At 38.0% G+C, this 22,072-nt stretch overlaps 1 protein-coding gene across 3 annotated transcripts; it reads right to left on the minus strand.

Moving 5' to 3' along the window:
* Window positions 1-759: 759 nt before the first annotated feature.
* On the minus strand, window positions 760-21,855 carry LOC134806170 (phosphopantothenate--cysteine ligase). Of its 3 annotated transcripts, none has more exons than XM_063779462.1 (6): window positions 21,691-21,855; window positions 10,939-11,233; window positions 3,580-3,892; window positions 2,693-2,878; window positions 1,389-1,491; window positions 760-1,289 (listed from the first exon to the last, which is right to left on the minus strand). In XM_063779462.1, the coding sequence occupies exons 2-6, from the start codon at window positions 11,202-11,204 to the stop codon at window positions 1,132-1,134; spliced, it is 1,026 nt and encodes a 341-aa protein (XP_063635532.1). In that variant the 5' UTR covers window positions 11,205-11,233; window positions 21,691-21,855; the 3' UTR covers window positions 760-1,131. The 3 variants fall into 3 exon arrangements, with proteins under 3 accessions (XP_063635532.1, XP_063635531.1, XP_063635530.1); XM_063779461.1 differs by having other exon boundaries at window positions 21,477-21,855; XM_063779460.1 differs by having other exon boundaries at window positions 21,584-21,854.
* Between the last annotated feature and the right edge of the window lie 217 nt (window positions 21,856-22,072).

The following is a 22,072-nucleotide window of genomic DNA, read 5'->3' on the forward strand; positions in this document are numbered from 1 at the left end:
AGGTTCTGTTTTTTGTAATGCTCTATAGTCTGCTCGAGAAACTTAAAACGGTGAAAAATAGAGGTACTACTCCTAAAAATACGTGTGATACCTCATCAGATTCGTCATGATGCGTAGAAGAATGTATTCGAAGCGTTTTTTGTGTGTGTAGCACACAAAAAATATCAAAAGTTATAAACAAAAAAAGGGGGGAAAAAGTAGATATTTTTTATTTCCCCAATATCTCAAAAAGTATTAATATTTAAGAAACCAAAATTAATATTATAAAAGATCCTCCATATTTCCAATAAAACATTCCATACTTGCAGAACTATTCAACGCTAAAACACAACGCCTCATTTTCGGGAAACACGCGCGACGTGATAAAGCGAGTACGTAACATTCAATATAATTTTAAAGGTATTAAATATTCAATGAAACCTAAAAAAGAATTATAATAATAATAATAATTCAGCCTATATACGTCCCACTGTTGGGCACAGGCCTCCTCTCATGCGCGAGAGGGCTTGGGCTATAGTCCCCACGCTAGCCCAATGCGGATTGGGGACTTCACATACACCTTTGAATTTCTTCTTTTCTTAAATATTTAATATTTTTTGAGATATTGGGGAAATAAAAAATATCTTCTTTTTTCCCCCTTTATTTGTTTATAACTTTTGATAGTTTTTGTGTGCTTCGAATACATTTTTCTAGGCATCATGACGAATCTAATGAGGTAACCGTTTTCAGTTTCTGGAGCAGACTATCTAACCGCTAACGTGTATTGTATGTTACACTATGTACATATTGTCTGTTGCAATTTGACACGATACACTACTGAAATTCATCAACACGCACTAACGATACTCTATTAAATACATATAACACAGACGATTACATTTGGGACACGAATACACCGCATATATTATCATTTATCGTCAATATTACGAACACCACCAATTTTAAATTCAAATTTCCGAATAGTTAGCAAAATTTTGATCACCATGTTTACATTCGTTTAAAACGATCTAAAGTTTAGCGTCAAGAGAAAGAGCAGTCAAGTGTCATTCTGTGCACAATGTGGAGTGGCGTGGCTCGTGGCGGCCGCTAGTCCGCGGTGAGGTAGAGGCGGCGGGCGCGGCCGCGCGAGGCTCAGCGCACCGGCGGCGTCGCCACCGCGCCCCCCGCGCCCGCCTGCGCATGCGCCGCCACGCCCACCCCCACCCCCACCCCGCCGCCGCCACCCGTCTCCAGGTGCTCGTCGTGCGCCGCCACGATCGCGCCCACTATCGCCATCTCGATGTCCGCGCCTGCAACAAACACGCGACGACACGGTGGTCAACGGTTGCCGAGTTCATCATTTGGATGGAACGGGACGGCCCTCTTATAATCGTTGTATATAGACTCACCGGCGAGCAGGTCGCTGCGACTGAGCACGATCTCCTGCGTGTCGCTCTTGGTGACGAGCAGCACGCGCGTCTGCCGCGTCTGCAGCAGGTTGGCCACCACGATCTGCGACAACACGACGCCGATATAAGGTCACCTTGCCGTTTACTTAGGTACTACATAACTGTTGTCGATATTTCTAAACCTGTTTGAAACGGCGCGCCCCGCAAATTCTGAAGCTAAAATGTATGATGAAAACAAAATCCTCGTGCCACGGGTTTCCGGGCTGTCTGTATGTCAGAACCGCTTGTCTCAGAAACTAATAAACTATTGTAAATTTGTGTTGTCATGGCTACATAATTTTGCAGTCACAAATGCCGCAAGGAAACGCTCTTTCTTTTGTCTGTATTTTTATGTGTCCTGCCTTTTTGGTTATGTACGAAGATATATGTAGAGCCCTTCATTGTATTTAGTTCGACCTCCACTTGGCTCATTAGTTATCAAAAGCTAGTAAAGAGCGGGGAATGGGAATGACCGTTTAGGAAGAAAGGGCGCAGACCAAGCTACTACCTAGTTAGACGTGGTTCTGGTAGACTGCTACCTTGTGCTTGGAGTACACGTTGACCAAATATTAGTTATGAAAGAACATGTAAAAAAACAGTTAAAAAGGTTAATAGGTTCGCGGTATGCTGGCGCCAATAAAATTATAGGATGGTATAGTAAGGTCTCGCTGGAGACAAAAATCAAAGTGATAAAAGCGACTCTGTTACCTACAATAGATTATGTTGTGGCATAGTTCAACTCTACCCTAGGGTGAGGAAATCTAGGTTGACTGAATTAGAGACAATACCGCATGGCATTGAAAACAGCTGCAAATTTTCCTCGTAACACGAGTTCAGAAATCATTTGGAAGATGCTTGATGAAGACCCATATGGTACATACCGTACCATCCGTAAATTAAAGGATCAGCAAATTCCGGGGCTTACGCACCCGGGGACAGATATGATAAGCCGAACCACCATAATCCTATGTTGCCTGGTCTGCGTACCTTCTGGTGAAATTGACTATGTGTGTAAACAAGAAAGAGGAAAACCACTCTCCAAGCGAACGGTCCCACCTCGTATCCCTGTCATTTAAATGTATACATAGCTTTAGCGTGAGCCAGTTCATGTCTGAACTGAGCCCCATTTACTTTACATTAGATATTTTTGATACCTAAGACATTTATGTAAAATAATACTATTAATACTGCTTGCACTTGGCGGGCCATAATTCTGTAACTTAAATTATATAAAATAAAGTTTTATTGTATCTATTATATTGTACCTTGTGCTTGTATTTGTCGAGCGCGGCCTTGGCCTTGGGCACTAGCAGCGCCTCGTCGGTCTCGAGCTTGAAGGAGACGACGAATGCGCGCGGCACCCACAGCGACACCAGCGGCGCCAGCATCTTCGGCACCAGCTGCAGCTGAATCACCGGCGCGCCGCCGTCCGACTGTATCTTGTGCGTCGGCTGCACAACACAAACATTACCTACGGTGACACAGCTACACTACACCAGCGGCGGCGGCGGCGGCGCCACCATACCTACTTGACAACATGTACAGTCACCTGCAATAATATGTTACTCTTCGAAGGCCGCAAAAATATGTGACACGCTCTTATGGCTCTACGAATAAGATCGTGTCAGATATTTTTGCGGCCTTCGTTGTGTAACATATTATTGCAGGTGACTGTACCTATAACGACGATGCACGATGGAAACGTACCTATTTAAGTGATTGGCAAGCCTACTTCAAATGCGATTAATAAAATTTCAAGCCAAACGTTAATCTTTGGATCTCTATTCAGATTTAAGATCATCAGAGCGATCAATCGGTTTTAAGTGTCAATCGATTGAGGCCTTATAGCATTTAATAACCGGAGTCGCCTTTAAAAGCTTACCCCTCTGCCGCAAACCAAACTTTTGTATGGACTGACGTTAATCTGACATGGCTATTTGTACGTTACGTACAAATAACCTTACATTTGATGTGCCCCTCCACCGCAAAAATCGGCAGACTGTTTTGGACAGAAAATGACAGCCAGTCTCCAGTTACTAAATGCTCTAAGATTGAGGCCAATAAAAATGTTCTTTCATCACGTAGCCGCGGTTGAAAATCGCTTCAAGCTAGGTGATAAACAAAAGGAAAGTCGTATCCCGTCCCGACTCACCATGACCTCCTTCGGGATGTAGAAGTCGGAGACGGCGGCGGCGAGGTAGAGCAGCGCTTGGGGCCCTCTCGGCGCGAGGCACTCGCAGGCGGCGCGCAGCAGCCAGAAGTAGTCGGAGACGGTGGTGAAGTGCACGGCGAGCAGCGCGCCGGCCGCGCGCGCCGCCTGGTGGCGCGCCAGCACGGGCGCCAGCACGTCCACCGAGTCCGCGCGCACCGAGATGGACGTGCTGGGCCCGCGCTCCGTCAGCTCCAGCATGTCCAGCAGCTTCTGCGCGCTGAAGCGCCGCGTGAACGGCTCCAGGCTCTTGTGTCTGGAAACGACACTTGAACTTCATACATGTGCCGATGAACTTCTAAACGTTTTTATAATTCTTACCTTCTATCCTTATCCCATATAATTCTATCAGAAATGATTACCTACTATCCTTATACAAATACAATACAATACAAATACTCTTTATTGCACACCTCAATAAAAGAAGACAATACAAAAGAAAACAGAAATACAAGCAGAGGTAAACAACAGGCGGTCTTATCGCTAAAAAGCGATCTCTTCCAGACAACCTTTGGGTAGCGGAAATTAATAAATGTCCATATGTCAGTAGGTGTTGCAAATGCAATGAAAGAAACCTATCACTAAATACATCGAAAACAGACAAATTACCATGCAAATAAAAATAAATAAAATAAAAATACATAAACAATACATATACATACTTTATATACATACATAAATAAATACATATATTATATAATATAATATAATATAGCAGTGCCAGCCATAGAGAAAGAGTAACCAGATAAAAGTATTAAGGAAGAGATAAGAAATGGAGTTTAAGTAGTCTCTTAAAAGAGTTAGGAGACTGAGCGCACCTTAGGTCAAGAGGCAGAGAATTCCAAAGTCGAACAGCTTGAAAAGTATAGGAATTATTATAGAATTTTGAAGCGGAAGTGGGGACAGAAAGAATTAATTTCTGGGCGGACCTAGCGGAACAGAGATAACTGAAGCGATTTTTGAGATAGCGGGGAGTTGCAGGGTTGAAAAGAATAGAATATAGAAGGGACAAAACGTGAAAGTTACGACGAAGGCGGATAGGGAGTAGGGCTTCCAATACCGGGATCCCGGGATCCCGAAATAACGGGATCCCGTCTGTTTAAACGCATTTTTCAATACCGTAGAGTTTCGTATCTTTGCCTGCGCTACCTATTTTCGCCTAGTTTGACATAAGTTGCCATTAACAAAATGTTTCTAATCTAAGCCTTACATAAAACTGCTAAATACAAAGTATTTTTTACGGGTGTCAACATTCTTCGAACAATCTGCGGCTAACTTCACACAGTTGACCTTTATTGAGGTTTTTTCGTGACACCGACGACACGTTTTTTTGAACCAGTGTTTTAACTTCAGTTTTAAATGGTGATTTGGACCCGGTAATGATAAACTCTTTACATGATTATATCCTATAACTATTTCTTTTTCATATGAAACTATTATTTAATGGCTAGCTTACGTTTAGATGTCACAATTGGATAAAACATTGGTGAGGGTACTTTGTGTCCATCTTGTTGCCAAATTTCGCCTACCCCTAGGGTTGACAAATTTATTGTACCACATTCATTGGTGGATGACATTACTTGTTTCCAAATTTAAATATTATCTTATGTTTGGTTATTTTAGTTTACGCTATATGCAAATGTTTATTTCTACTCTTACTGATGTTGAGTAGGTACCAAATAGGTATTTTTATGTCTCACTTTGTGTAAATAAGGTTGATTTGCTGTCAATTACGATAATAACAACAATTTTGCAACAATTATACAATTTTGTTAATAATAATATTTTTTTTAACTTATAAACCATTACTCCCCTTTATTTGGCATGTTGGTTAATTTTTGACAGCCCTAGCTTCATTATAGAAAATGTATGAAAACAACTTCAGACTGTTACCAAACTTCGCCTACTACCCCGTTTTTTAAAAATATGCCTAGTCTGGTGTAGTTAAGGTTCATAGTATATTAGCACATTCCAAGGAGATACGACTTAACATGTGTAAGTCACAGAAAAGTAAGTATTAGCGGCAAGGCATGCCATAGGCGAAGATTGGGAAAAATACCCAAACATCGCCTATTGCCTTTGGGGCCATTTATTACCAACTTAACCAATGAAATTCTAAGTTTTAGTGGTGTATACTGATAGTCGGGAGTACTAAAAAACATTTTTTCGTCTTAACGGATTAAAATGCTTTCAAATTTGAGAGATTTTTTGGGTAAAGTGTCAAAATCCAGGTGAAGATACGAAACTCTACGGTACCGGTATTTTTTCATGCAATACCGGGATCCCGGTATTTTCAAAAACAAGGAGAATGTGCCGATTATAACGTTTAAAATCCATTAAAATGATTAAATTCGGCTGTATCAAGAAGATTACTTGCCCATTTAATTAAAGAAGATCATTTAATTGAAACAAGATCAGTGCATATGCGTTAGATAAATATTTGGTGATGAATTCTGATGTTCAGATATAATATTAATATAATTAGTTCTTAAAATTGGGTGCGTAACGGTCCATATAACAACTTTTGATATATTTTTAGTCGATATAACGATTGAGGGACATAATGCACTTTTGCTATAACAATACATGCTATATTCTTAGAGAGTCTAACTATCGTCAAGTATAATGAACTTGTAATATAACAACTTCTAATCGAACATTAACAGCGTATAACGTATATGTGATAATATTATGTTCGATATAACGCTCAGTTGGCATAATGTAGTACTGGTATAATTTGTAATATTTACTACTATTAAAACAACCTACGTATTCGAACTTAAGGCAGGTCTCAGTTAGGTACGACGACGAGCGAAGCGAGGAGGAGTGTTAGGTAGAACTGCGACCCTACAGCGCGCGAGCCGAGCGAGCGAAGCTAGCGTGCCGCGGTAGCGGCCGGCGAAGCGCCAGAACCTATTTTTATACATTTGAATACATTATACCATAAATACTTATAACAAATATTCATTATATCCAGTAAACGTTATATCGAATAGCTTTTATATCGATTAAACATTATACCCCATGAAAATAGTTATTTTGTTGTTATATCAAAAGTTCATTATACCGCTTAAGTGATTATACACCATGAAATTATATCAAAAGTAGTTATATCTTTTGAAAATATATCAAAAATTGTTATACGGATCATTACACACCCCTTAAAAGTATATCAAAAAGTAAAAAGAAATGAGCAAGGAATTGTAGTATGGCAAACGAATTTTTAGTGGCAAAATTGAATATAGTTATAGTTATATAAAGAGCCTATACATATGTAAACATTCTGCATGATAGGCATGTTGTAAATATTGCATGCTATTTTTATTAGTTTATAAGTACATAATAATGCGGTGCCCTAACAGGGTTTGTGGTAAACGTACTGATTTTTAGTTATAAGACCTATTGTAGACCCACAAAAGCAATAAATTAATGAATTATGAATTACTTGACTGGTTTATGAGGTTGAACTAAAAATGTGACTCTGACTGGTGAAGTCAACAAGGCAGATAAAATGATTGCCAACCTGGAGGGTGAAATGATAATTATTGCAGATGGCGATTATTGTTTAATATCCTAAGCTAAGGACATACATATCTGGCTCCAATTTCACCACGGTGACAGGTGCGACAATTGTAAAACATCACTGTTGCTGACGTCACAGGCATCCATGGGCTACGGTTACCGCTTACCATCGGGCGGGCCGTATTCCTGTTTGCCACCATCATTGTTTTATTAAAAAAAACTTTATTATATCGGAAAAAAACAGATATATCTCTTGCTAAGTTTATGACAATTGTCACAAAAACACTACAATTGTCACGAAATTCCGACATATAACTCATTACCTGTCAAGAATTACCTACAATTCTTCTAAATCTTGACAATTGTCAGAAACTTCGCAAAAGAAATATCTGTTTTTTTCCGATATAATAAAGTTTTTTTTAATAAAACAATGATGGTGGCAAACAGGAATACGGCCCGCCCGATGGTAAGTGGTAACCGTTGCCCATGGATGCCTGTGACGTCAGCAACAGTGATTTTACAATTGTCGCACCTGTCACCGTGGTGAAATTGGGGCCTGGTGTTACAGTGAGCCTTTTTTTTATAAAACTCAAAATTTATAAGCGATTCATTGTCAATACCGGGATCCCGGGATTCACAGATTTTTTTTTCTAGAGCAAATCCTCATAGTATAAATTTTGTACAAGATTTTCGAAAAAAAAATACGATATTTTTTTTTGAATATTGAATTTTTCGGATTTTTTGTATGGGTGAGTGAAAATATAGTCACAGAAATGAATTCTTCATCCTCGAATTATACGAAAATGACACCAAACTTGATATAGTTGCGAGATGTATGCAGATATAAAGCTTAGAGTGAGGCGCGCCGGAGGCACTTTTCCCCCCCTCCCCTGCCCACCTGCTGGGGGGAACCTCTTGGCAACCGGGCTTAATCAGCTCAGATCACCCCCAGGAATACCTGTTCCAAGCGGTTTGCTTTGTCTCCAAAATGCAAGGTGGTGGACCTTAGATCTCCTGCTAGTTCAAGAACTTTAGATAGGAATGGAAGAATTGAGATGGGACGGTAATCTGAGAAAGAAGATGGATTAGATTTTTTAGGAATCGGAACTGTATCAGGCGTCCTTCCAAAGTGAGGGAAAGGAGCTGGTGGAAATAGAAGTGTTGAGAATAATGGAAATGACAGGAGTAATTATGTCGAGGAGGGGAAGGATCATTTTACGGCTAATACAGTCGACCCCAACGGCATTAGACGCTATGGATAAAACGTTTTCCTTAATATCACTGTCGGTAAAAGGAACAAGACAGAAAGGAGACGAGTCAGGAATTGGAAGAGAAGAGATATATTGAAGGGTATTAGATTTGTCAGGGCCACGAAATTCGGCAGAAGTAGAAAAATGCATGTTAAGCTGATCGAAGTTAATGTTTTTGGGACAGTTCTGCTGAGATTTCCCAACTCCTAGCGACTGAAGAAATTTCCATACCTTCGCAGGGTCACCATTCTCAACAGACTGGTGGATATGGCGTCGCTGAGCATCACGACTGATGGTGCTGCAGCGGTTGCGTAATGCGTGGTGGCGAGATTTGTTAGCTTCTGAGGGGTTTGACTTGTGCCTCGCTTTGGCAAAGTTCTTTTTGTCTAGTAGCGCGTTGACTTCCTTAGTAAGCCAAGGAGCAGGAAGATGCTTTACTTTAATCGAACGGACTGGGGCATGCTCGTCGTAGAGTTGGGTCAATAGGGAATTAAAAAGTGACACCTGGTCATCTACATTATCAGTTCTAGAGATAACACCCCAGTAAATTTTCGAAGCGTCATCACGAAGTTTACCCACATCCATCCTACCAAAATTACGCTGACGAAGGACTTTAGATTTAGGTTTAGGAGGTCTGATTTTATAAGACAAGTAAAGAAGGTCATGGTATGAGAAAGCATCAGCAGGATGCTGGCCGAACTTGGCGACGTGAGAAAGTGAGGATGTGAGAGTAAGATCTAAAAGAGAAGGAGTGCAATTTGGAAAGTGATGTGTAGGGCCAAAAGGGAGGATATTTAACTTACATGCATGTACCAAAGATTTAAGAGACCGGGACCGATTGTCGTTTTTGTGGAGGCAGGTATTAAAATCGCCCATAATGATGTGGTGATCAAAGGAAGGCATGAGGTCTTCAATAAGTTTCTCTAAAGAGGCGAAATAATTAACAGTAAGAGACGGAGAATAAAGACCCCGAGGAGAAGTTTCGTGTGCGAAAAAGAGATGTTAAGAAAAAGATACTCAGCAGTATCTGAAGAAGGAGAGTGTGCTGACGTGCATATAACTGTAAAAGGGATGTGAGAAAGAAGATAGATAGCAACTCCACCACCACCCCTGCCCACGCGATCGTGACGAATTAGATGGAAACCAGGTAGGGAGAACGAAGTGGACGGCAAGCAAGGCTTAAGCCAGGATTCGGAAACTAGAACTGCGTGTATATTATTTAAATCAAAAGTTGCGCTCAAGTCGTTGTAGTGCGCAGGAATGCTTTGCGCATTGATATGGACAATGTTTAGATTTTTACTGACGTCAATAAACTCTGAGTTAAGATGGTCATGGAGAGAAGGTGGCAAGCTCTGGAAACTGTCGTCAGAAACACTTTTATCAGATGAGCAAGACACGAAATTGTCACTACAATCAGAGGCACTGCTATGGTTGAACATAAATAAATAAATATGTAATGTATATTAAATACCAATAAATATCGAGTAATAAGAGAAATAAAATCCTAAACGCAAATACACTAGGTTACCAACGCTACCTGCCAGCATGTTGGAAGAAAAATATAAAGTTACAATTTAATTATGGTGTTTTACAAGTCAAAGCAGAAACAAAACGCAAATTTTGAATAAGGCAACACTGAACGGATATGTCATTAATGACAGCTAAACTAAACATGAATACATGAATCTATACGACAAAGTCAACGAAACATTAAAGTAGAAAGAAGGTAGAATATAAAGTGTAAAGCGACCAAATACGAAAGAACAGAATTTAGGCTTATTATACGACTTAAGTTAAGAGGTTGCACAGAAAAACAGAAAGTTATTTACAATCGCGAAACAATCGGCCTAGGTATTATGATCAGGTCTTCGATACTCCGCGTTTGGACCTTTTATTGGGCTCTTGCTTTGCCTGGGGAGCTGGCTTAGTGCTCGATCGAGCTCGAGGATGCAGCCACAGACGGTTCCGCAGGCGCGGCCTCAGCAGTAGTAGTGGTAGTTGAAGACGGGAGTGATTTAACTTCAGCCATGCAGTTCAGTCGGCGCTTCACTCCATCTTTCCCTTCCTTATCCCATATATGTAATTCACTTTCTATTTAAACGTGAAAACTTGATCAGTTTGCACTGATAAACGCATGGTAGACACTATTACCTACCTATGTGAGAAACTCTTGAAATAGATCTGGGAGCTCGGCAGTCCCCCCGTCAAGACACAGAACAAAAAAAAAAGGCGTGGCACTCCCTACCTATAGAGTTTGCGAGCTTCACGAGCTTGGGGTGGTTGTTGTTAGATAAATGAAAAGATAATGTTGTAAAGATAATGAAATAGAAGATAATGCTATGAAACGGCCAAACCTAGCAGTCACTAAAGTCAGGGCTTTAGGGCCTTGGCTTTTGCTGGGATCTGATAACTTTTTTACAGTAAAAGCTAGTGAGTCTTGGCCACCAAATTTACATGAAATGTTTTTGGTGGGATGGACCTTAATACACGATATAATCCAACAATAGATGTACGCGGATAGTTATCGTACCTGTGCATGAAGATGACCGCGTAGCCATGCTCGAGGAAGTACTCGGCGGAGGCGGCGCCGCGCGTGCCGGCGCTGAAGTTGTCGACGAAGCGCACCGTATTGTGCTCCAGCGGCACCGTGGTCCCGCCCGACGTCACCAGCGCGATGCGCGTGCCCTGCCGCGCGTGCCGCGAGCAGAACTCCTTCAGCAGCGAGCGGTTGTCCTCGAAGTCCGTCGGCGGCAGGTGGAGCGCGAAGAACTCCTCCCAGCTGCTACCGTGCGCCATCGCGCTATATACGCTACTGCATGCGCACTCTGCAACAACACGCACACTTGCACGAGGACACTTCTAGTAACAGTCACTTAGTCGTAGTGCTTTTAAAATATGGCAAGCACGAAGCGATGCACCAGTGGATTTGTGTTGGTCTTGGTTCCAAAATTAGTGCAGCAGATAGATGCCAATATTTTGTTCAATTTTGATTAGGGCAATAGTGGGCATTCACATCCCTTATATTGCAATTGGACCTTATGCTTGCATTCGCGTAATTAACAAACAGATAAGAGCGGGTCTGCTATGAAGGTAAGAGCGCCGATAAGTGGCGCGACGCGACGCGGTAGCGACGGAGTAAGTGTGACGTATAATAATAATCTGGTTGTAACCTGATAGGGCATTACAAGGATTTGCCGTCGTAGGGCCTCTGTTATTCGACTCGGCCCTCCTTGAGCACGTTTCACGCACAATTAGGGTCGGTTTTAAAGGTGTTCTTGTCCGTTAGCCCTTCAATGGTTTTGCTCTTCAATACAATCATGATAAATTGCCTTTTGTATCATTACACCTAACGCGATTTTCGTTAACAGTATAAGCTTTCTCAGGATTATTATAAAACAAGTTTCTGCCAAACATATTTTTATAGGTACACACTTTAACTACTGACTTGCGTAGTGTACTTCCTCTCCTTTGCGTAGACATGCAAAGGAGAGGAAGTACTTCTCGGGGCCTTTCTACTGAGCCTAATCGCAATCAGACTAAACAATACCTAAACTCAATATGTTTGTATTTGTCTACCATTATACTAACTTATGGCTGCACTTCCATGTTAACCCATTAGTGGCTAGCGGTGCCATACGGCATCTCTTTTCCTGTGCTTAGTATTTCGCTCTCTAAGGATAGGTACAATAAGCAGAAAATTAAGGAGTTTTGTGATTAATTAGATACTCAATTAAGGATACCAGTTTTCAATTTAATTACACATTTTAAGAAACTTGAATTGTTCCTATTGTCCTCGAATACAAATTATTGGTGTTCATTTTTTTTATGCCACATCGGTGGGAAACAAGCATACGGCCCGCCTGATGGTAAGCAGTCAGCGTAGCCTATGGACGCCTGCAACTCCTATTCTAAGTAAACGGGTCAGAAATCGTTTTTTTTTAGTAAAATATTTATGAAATGTATTTTATCAGGACACAGGACAAGAGGTATGTAGGTATGTATAGGGTCATTCTAAGTTAAGTGGTAATCGCTTATATGAAAAAGTGGCACATCATAAATGTTAAAATTTTGATTTAATTATACAATATTTTTATTGAAACAACTCTTTTATGTATAGTTGTAAGCTGATCAGTCATTTTTTTATTTTTTTACCATTTTAGAAGACACCAGGGGAGAGACCGTACTTTTTCTATGTAAGAGAAGGGTCTCTCCCCTGATCTCTTTAAAAACATAAACATAATCGAAATTTTGACCAGCCGTCTTACAAATTCGAGCAAATTAAAGTGTAATGATTCATTTAAACAAGAATTCATACCTCCACTATACATTTTGGAAAATTATGCGCCAGGGGAGTGACTTTTTCATGTGAAATCAGATATAATTGTGAAAGTATTTATTGTAAATAATTAAAATAAAGTATTTATATAATCTATGCATAAACTATAGTAAATATACAAATACAATTGAGTATTTATATCAATAATTTTGAAATAAAACTGACCAGGGGAGATACCACTTTCATAAAACAACATTGTCAAGTAAAGAGGTCAATGATCAAAATGACTGACAATCAGAACCAAAAGATGACTGTCGCAGGGTTGGTTGTTAGTGTTGAATCAAATGCATTGCTATTGGGATTAAAATAATAAAAACTTTTTACAAAAAAAAGCAAACCGACTTCAAAAAGGATGAAATAAAATATTATCCTTTTTGAAGTCTATGCGTTACCAACTGATATGTTTGAAGTCGGTGCCAAGCCAAATTTTGAAGCATACCATGATTTTGGTGCGATTCGATAAGGATGTACCTACGTTGGATTGCCTTACACGACGACAATGAACGTACTTTCTGTAGGTACAGTCGACGTTAAAAATATGTTTACACTTTTCGCCTTATTACAAAGGAGTAAGGTGCAAAAGTGTAAACATATATTTGACGTCGATTGTGTCTAAGAACACACCTCAGAACACACGATCAAACCTTCTTGGCACAGTCTGTACCATGTTTGTCGGCACATTAGTGGAAATCCAATGCATTTTTTTCCGTCGTATTTTTTAAAGAGCATTTCTTACTAATGCTCGAACAGTCTATAGCACGCAAGTGTGAGATTGGGACTGACTAATTTCCCGTCCCTTATCCAGAGGACTACATTTCAAAATATAAAACAATTCAAGAAATTTACCTTCTTGCCAAATTTTACCTAAAGCGGTTCAGTTGTTTAGCCATGAAAAGGCGACAAAGAGGCAGACAGAATTACTTACACATTTATAATAGTTATTAGTACAGTTCTAATGGGATTTATAGCCATAAAGCATTGCTATTTTTGACTGGTATTGTTACTACTTGGCTTGGCACCGACTTCAAACGTATCAGTTGGTAACGCATAGACTTCAAAAAGGATAATATTTTATTTCATCCTTTTGGAAGTCGGTTTGCTTTTTTTTGTAAAAAGTTTTTATTTTTCCATTTTTAGTTTTAACGCATTTAGTGTAGTAAATAATTCCTCAGTAATTCCTCAGCCAGAAAAAACTTCACAGTATGATAAAGAATAATAATAATAGAATTAAAGTAAATACCTAAAGTCTTAAATCGTTAATATTTTTTTACGGAAAAATGCTCCGTTCAAACTTTCCTCACCGGACATATTCATGTAACGTATTGCAACAATATATGAAATATCAAAAAAAAATATCCCAGCTGAAATACCAATATTAATAAAATATAATTTTTTGGCGTGTCGTGGACCGGAAAATTACTCCGTCAAATTTTTTCACTGCAATGGCATTTTATTGCAGTTTTATACCTAAAAAATGAAAATCTAAAAAAATTACCATGTAACTGTACTATTTTCAGAAATTGCCTTTTTACTCGCTGTGGAAAATTTCTCTATCCATTTTATTTACTGAATTAAGTTCACAGTTGTCTTTCTATTCAACTATAAAAACATCCAAAAAATAACGAGCGTATTAAAAACTAAACATATCGGGAGCAGTGTGTATGTGTAGGGAGCGGGGTGTACAAGGTATGATATTTCTTTTGGATATTTTGGATTTACGTGTATACGTGACTACTTAGGGGCTATTCATAAATTACGTCATTTCAAATTAGGGGGGGGGGGTCTGGACATCGGATGACGGTAGCATGACGTAGGAGGAAACGGGGTCATTCGAAGCATGATTTTTGGATGATTTTAGGGGGGGGGGGGGTCCAAAATCGTCAAAAATCGATGACGTAATTTATGGACAGCCCCTTAGTACATATTTAAAAAGAAATCAGGCTGAGAAATTTTCCACTCTCAGTTTTTAATAGTTCTAAAATACATAAATTTGGGTATGCATTTTTTTTTCTTACCCACTACGCCAAATTATATTCTAAGATCATGTAAGAAGAAAAAAATGACAGCAATTTTCCGATGAAAATGAGCGACAAAAAAAAAGGAATTATCATACTTAAAAATATATTCTCATGTTTGACAAAAGTTTTAGATTTTTTTTCTAGTATTACATACTGATACAAATAACTTATTTGGTAAAATAATTTTGGACGGAGGAATTACTCAGTTCAATATATAAACAGATTTGTATTTTTACGTATAAATACCTAACTTAGGAGTGTTTTTTTTTTGGATATTTATATGGTAGTTTCGGCTCATACTATACAATAACCAAGCAAAATTTCATCGACTGAGAAATTAATGCATGGGTCTCCATACAACAACTTGCTTCATTTACTACACTAATTGTTAAGAGCACGACGCATGAACGGCATGAATGAAAAACAAGACCATGTTTAACACTAAATTCGTGTACCTATACTACCTATTACTTTAGTAAATATGTAATCAGGAATTTTCTCGAGTCCGTCTGGGAAATTATAATTCCTGTCAACTAAATCCATCCGCCCGCCCCGCCACTGACCCAATCCCTCAGCCCCCTTACCACTCAGCCTCACAGCACATCAACCCCTGATCCAGGAACCCCTCGATCCTGAACCAGCAACCCTTCAACCGCCATTCCCCGACCCCTTAATCCCTGACCCCTTAAAACTCCTAACCCTAACCCCCGATCAGTAGCCTTACCAGCTTACCACGAGTTTGACATTGATATATTCGCTAGCATGTGTGTAACTTACTTCCTATGCATCTCGCTCGTACTAACCTTAGTGTGAGCGAGATGCATAAAAAGTTACATTTAGATACATAAGACGTTAGCGAATATGTCAATGTCAAACTCGTGGTAAGGCTACAGTTGCAGTACATAAAATTGGTGGTTTTCGGAAGCAAATGCTCGAGTTACTTTAGAAAACCCCGAAGTCACTTAACACGTAAAAAATTGAGGAGTTCCCTCAATTCCTCATGGATTCCATCATCAGACCAGAACCAAAAATAATACGGAAACGCCTTGGAGGTAACTTCTTCCAAACATAAAAAGAATTACTCAAATCGGATCACAGGTGCCTGAGTAATGGCTGAACATACTTACATTTAAAGAAATCATCATCATTATCATCAAAATAATCATCATCATAAGGTCTACTTCATCAAATTGGTGGTTTTCGGGAGAAAATGCTCGAGTTGCTTAAGAAAACGCCCAAAACACCATGCATGTGCCTTGAAAAATTGAGGAGTTCCCTCAATTCCTCATGGATCCCATCATCAGAACAGAACCAAATTAAAATGGGACCAACTCGGAGGTAGCTCCTTTCAAACAAAAAAAGAATTACTCAATTCGGACTACGGATGTTGGTCGGAGTAATCGGTGAAAAAAATTTACATAATGGCCAGGGTAGGAGACATAGAATTTAGGGGACAAAATTTAACATAAATAATTTTTATGAAAAAGAAAAATTTAAAGGATTTTATTAATAAAATTACAATCAATATTTGTTTTAATTTATGAAGTATACCAAATTTAACGGATTTATGTGAATTACATCTGGATAAAATTACTGATTTATTGTAAAACCTGCCAAGGGACCGGCCAGGGGAGGGACATTTCGCATGTTTGAGGTGCAATTGTGCCAAAACTGAATTAATTAATTAATTGAAATTGACTGTCTATAGAGGAAATGCAATCTTCTAAGGGAAATTACCATAATTTATTTAAATTGTTTAAGAAAAGTATGAATATGTATCATGGACACCGTTAATACCTCTTAACTTAGAATGACCCTATAATTGATCCAATCATATACACAGAATATTAAACTTTGATTTCAGATTTTGTATATGGCATGAGAAATTTCTCCGATGTCGTAGGGCACCGCTAGCCACTCATGTAGTCTTATCGGGTCTCTATTGTTTCCCAAATAGTTTTAAGTCATAATGTATTGTTTGTCCGAATTTTCGTTAGTCATAATTGGGTTTTCTCAGAAACGCGTAACTTTTCAGGATTGCCATAAAACAAACCTAACCTAACCTAACCCATCTATGGAATAACTTTACCAAAATCCTGAAAAGTTAACGGTTTCAGTTTTATGATATGACTAACGATAATATGACAAACAATACATTATGACACTTTAAACTCTCGCGTTTTGTACACATATTTAATTACACAAACGGGTCTACCGCGATATAATTTCATTGTTTTTACCTTTAATTCCGACGTTTCAGCCGAGTTGCACCAGCTGTGGTCACGCATGGTCTAATAAAACATGGTCTTCCATTCCCAGAGTGACACGGGCCTACGTCACAATAACATTGCCACTTTATTTCAAGATAACATGTTACATGGGTACATTATACCTATGGTTAATAAGTTAAAATATTTCTTTATAATTTTATAATTTTCATTTATATGTATTTTAGCTTAAATTTTACAATAACACGTCATTTTTAATTACTCGTTAGCAATATCTTCCGATTCACGAAAGAAATTTCAGACTTTCGGGTAATTCTGTTTATACTACTGGCAACACAGGATAGCGCTGTGCACATTTGACAATTCGGATCTAGATAACTTCATGCCCTGGCCGTCATCCTTGTCGAACGCGTGTTAATTGTTATTTCCTTCTCGCTCAGTGTCAGCAGTCGCAGTGTTTTCCAAACTTTTCACGCCGTAAGCTTGGTAATTAATGTGTAACTGTGAATTAGTTTTTCAAACGTTTGTCTTGTATAGATAAATAAAGTTTAATTTAATACATTAGATTTGTTTTATTTTACTATGTTTCTACATGAATAACTTAAAATTAATGCCGTTAAAATAATTTTCACCGTTGGTTAAAATTCTCCCACATTTCAAAGTTTGAGAACCTGTAAACAGCATGATGACGTAGGCGCGTGTCAGTTAGGTCATACGCGAATCTCGGAATGGAGTACCAGGCGGCAGTGTTGGCCGAAAGTTAATCCAAATTGAAAATGCTGGCCATTAACCATTATAAATTGAACCGTAATCTGTAATCGTCCGTCACGGTTTAAGGTTCAATTTATAATGGTTAATGGCCAACATTTTCAATTCGCATTAACTTTCGGCCAACACTGCCAGGCGGAGTATATTATTATACCATGTGGTCACGTAAAGACTGACGTCCCAACAAATGTCAACAGAGATATTAATAAAACACCACTAAACTACCCGAAATTAAAACCTTTCCTTTTAAAACAATTAAATTATATCGCGGTAGACCCGTTTGTGTAATTAAATATGAATACATTATGACTTAAAACTTTATGGGAAACAAAGGGAGTAGCCTTATCACATGATATGTGTTACATGTTCTATGTTTTAATTTCCCCTATTTGTTAACGATATTTTTGATAACGTTTTCATGATTTTAGAATCTTATCGGGCTATTTAAATATCTCGAATACAATTACTGTCGAAAAAGTAAGAATTTTGAGTTTTAGTGCCTATGTTGAACCTCTTGCCCATACAGTCTATCAAGGTCCAACCCACTTAGTTGGTTGTCACTTCATTAGTAACATCACTGGTTGTTACTAAGATATCTGGTGTGGTAGAGTGATGCTGTTTACATCTAAGACATTGCGATACCGGTTTCCATTCAGTAAAGAACTTCAGATAGAACCATCAACCGGGTCCTCCTATACGGCGAGTCACTGATTCTCTAGAGTCTAGCCAATATAGTAGAATTGGGGACTGAGCTATAAGCTGAGGTGGCATGAGTTTTCTCTGCCAAAAATGTGGGAGGTCGTGCCGCTCACGCATCGTCCTCCACAGTCACCAAACCCATTGTCTAAACAGTAAATCGTCTGCAATAGACGGAAAGGCCTGTGATGATGAGTTAATAAGGGTACAAGTTTCAGGCATATGCCCTTTTAGACCTAAGCTACGCGAGACTTGAACCCTTTTTCACTAGGGCCACAGATTTAACAAAAACATCATTTTACAAACATTTTTACATATTTTACTAAATTTCAAATTGTCTTACTTCCAAAATGCCTAAATTCCCAAATTGACTTATTTTCAATACAATAAAATGTCATAATAACATTTACACATTACATCCGATATCCAAATTGTATAGTTGGTAAAATGAACAATAACTTCAAATACCGATTTATTATTAAGACTGAAAGTGAAAATGCATTAGTTTCATAATTACTAAAATTCAAAAATGGCTTTTGTTGACAGGCCCAAAGATCAAAATGACACTATCTCATAATACCTAAAATTGTTGATTGTACAGAATAAAAATAGTAACAAGACGAAAATTGGGATGCCGTTGAATTGCCGTTGATAATTAATTTAATTACTCATTGCTTAAACTGTAAACTTAAACATAATTTTAAATATTTTCCATAGATACTGAGTTTTAGATATTTTGACAATGTGACGTTTTTGTATCTAGTTAATTAGATTTTTAGACATTTTGAGAAATTGTATAATTGAAAATTCATCAAAATAAGATCAAGGCAAACTTTAGACATTTTGGGAAATGGTAGAATTGAAAATGTATCAAAACGCGATAGTCTAAATGAATTATAGTCATATTAAGAAAACGGTAATTTAAGAAGTAGGCGTATGTCATTTCGAGCTTTAGACATTATGAGAATAATCTGTTTTGACATTCTGATATTACAGGAACACGTTATTATGATATTTGGCTGTAACAAACCGGAATCTGAATGACTCTTATGTCCTCCAGCTGAAATAAATAATTCTGAATCAAGCATGTCACTATAATTTAGTTGGGGCAAATTAATGTTCGGTTCACTGGTAGCTTTTTTATCAACTCATTTAATTGACTTAGGCACAAAAATTTACCAATTAGCACCTGAATTTGTGTATGTTGTTCACATGTCATTTTATATAATATGAAGCTTCATCAAAATTGTAGTTTTATAACATTACAATGATGCCACAGGACAGGGATCGGCAAACTTTTGAATAAAATATTCAGCTGCAGTAAAAATCAACAGCAGTTGTTTTAATATTATTGTATACTAAGCAAATATTTCATATTTAAGGGGGGTGTGTAATGCTTATTATAAAAAAACCGGGCAAGTGCGAGTCGGACTCGCGCACGAAGGGTTCCGTACCATAAACCATAATCCAAAAAAAAACGAAAAAAATAGGAAAAAAAACGGTCACCCATCCAAGTACTGACCACTCCCGATGTTGCTTAACTTTGGTCAAAAATCAAGTTTGTTGTATGGGAGCCCCATTTAAATCTTTATTTTATTCTGTTTTTAGTATTTGTTGTTATAGCGGCAACAGAAATACATCATCTGTGAAAATTTCAACTGTCTAGCTATCACGGTTTGTGAGATACAGCCTGGTGACAGACAGACGGACGGACGGACAGCGAAGTCTTAGTTCCCGTTTTACCCTTTGGGTACGGAACCCTAAAAACTATCATACATTTGTTATAATATAACGCCATTTTGTATATATATTTAAAATATATATTTTTATATATTTTATGTTATAATGTAATTTTTATTATACGTTTTCTTTGTTCTATTGTGATTTCATCTAAACTATTATTGCTATAATGCCTATTGTAATATAATTTATAAATAGGATATGTACATATAGACATATTTTATAATGACATTTGTTATATTATATTTTTGTATAACGTAATACTTCATACAATTTTATCAAGTATAAATACATATATTGTATAACATTTATTGTCATATTTCATTCAATAATAAGAAAATAACGTAAAGTTTTACATATTTTTTATAAGTAGTACACAGGCCTACTTCTTTCGTTAGCTATTTTATTCTAGGGAGGTCGCAGTTCTAACCTAACCTAACCATTTCTTTCACGGTTTTCGATTCTGCGGGGCCCGCAGTTCAAACCTAACCTAAACCACTTTTTTGATAGGTATTTTATTCTACGGAGGGTCAAAGTTCTAACCTAACCATCCTTTTGCTAGGTAGTTATTCGTTTGTGCGGAGTCGCAGTTCCAACCTAACCTAACCCATTCATGTCATTCAACTATTATGCCACACGAATAATTATGTGATGTCACTTGTTATAATAAATAATTTGTTTAGAGTATGTAATAATTATGGCAATGTATATTAAACCAAGTGTAAATATACCTTATGACCATTATACCAATTATAACATTATGTATACCATTAATTAGGTATTACGGTAGTATGCCATTTATTATGTTATACAAAATAATGATATAACAAACTATAATATATGAAAAGTAATTATAACAAATGTAATGCACCCATTTAAGGGATAACCAAACTGTGATCTGAGAAATCAGTTTGGTATACACATTAACAAACAGATTCCTTCATTAAAAACAAATACTGTAGTAATGTGTTTCAGTGAGATGTGTTGAATCTTATTCTAATTGCAAAATTAAATATTGATTGCACGGTTATGGGTTTACAAAGGTTTTAGGTAATAATAGGTCCATGTTCCTCATATCCAGCCTTTACCAATACTTACATAGGTACACTCTACAAGTCCATCTTTAAACTGAATGCTGATTGGCAACCAAATTCAAAACATTACACCACCTGCTAAAGAAAATATTGATAAGCTTATCGAGCCTATATCTTGTTTACACTCATGAACATTCACTCAAAAATGTTCAACATTATTTTATGCAACACCTTTTACAATAATATACCTTGGTAAACCGAGGAGACGTGAGACGTGTTGACGTCACGAACTCTTCCGAGTAACCTCTATGAAGTGGTGTATCATTTATTTAAGTGAGCAAAAACTAATATTTACCAGCTGCTTATATAGAAAAATCAATGCAGGCGCCGACCGACACCTGTTCACGCGCGGAGTTCCGTGGGGCGCGAGCAGCCGAGCAGAGCACGGCCTACGCGATTTACGGCAGATAGCGACTGCGGTGTCCTTGGACGTCGCTCGGCGTCGGCCGGCAGGCAGCCCGACCTTTACACTCCGCTTTTAATAAGAGATGTTGGATGAACGCGCTATCAATCGTTATCACGACCACCTGACACTTGTTTGACAGCTGCTAACGCGTTTACGGGGTAAGATACCATTACATAAATGTGAAGCAATCTTCATAAACTGATAGTGTTTAAACCAACTACCTACGCAGAGTTTCGCGTAATATTCCCTATTCCGTTGCTGATTTTTATTTTACTTAATATTAAAAAATGACCTTCACTAAGGCTTCGGTCAATTAAACAACTTTTGTCTTCGCCTGAATTATCGACATTATTTGTAGTTTAAATTTATTGAAGTGTT

The sequence above is a fragment of the Cydia splendana genome, chromosome 2 (genome assembly GCF_910591565.1).
Source record: "Cydia splendana chromosome 2, ilCydSple1.2, whole genome shotgun sequence".
Taxonomy (NCBI): Eukaryota; Metazoa; Arthropoda; class Insecta; order Lepidoptera; family Tortricidae; genus Cydia; species Cydia splendana.

Coding starts and splice junctions, on each gene's coding strand:
- LOC134806170 (XM_063779462.1), bottom strand. CDS start 11,204: ATGGCGCACGGTAGCAGCTGGGAGGAGTTCTTCGCGCTCCACCTGCCG. Junction 1,492..2,692: donor TCGACAAATACAAGCACAAG/GTACAATATAAT, acceptor GTGTTGTCGCAG/ATCGTGGTGGCCAACCTGCT. Junction 1,290..1,388: donor TCGCAGCGACCTGCTCGCCG/GTGAGTCTATAT, acceptor TGTTTGTTGCAG/GCGCGGACATCGAGATGGCG.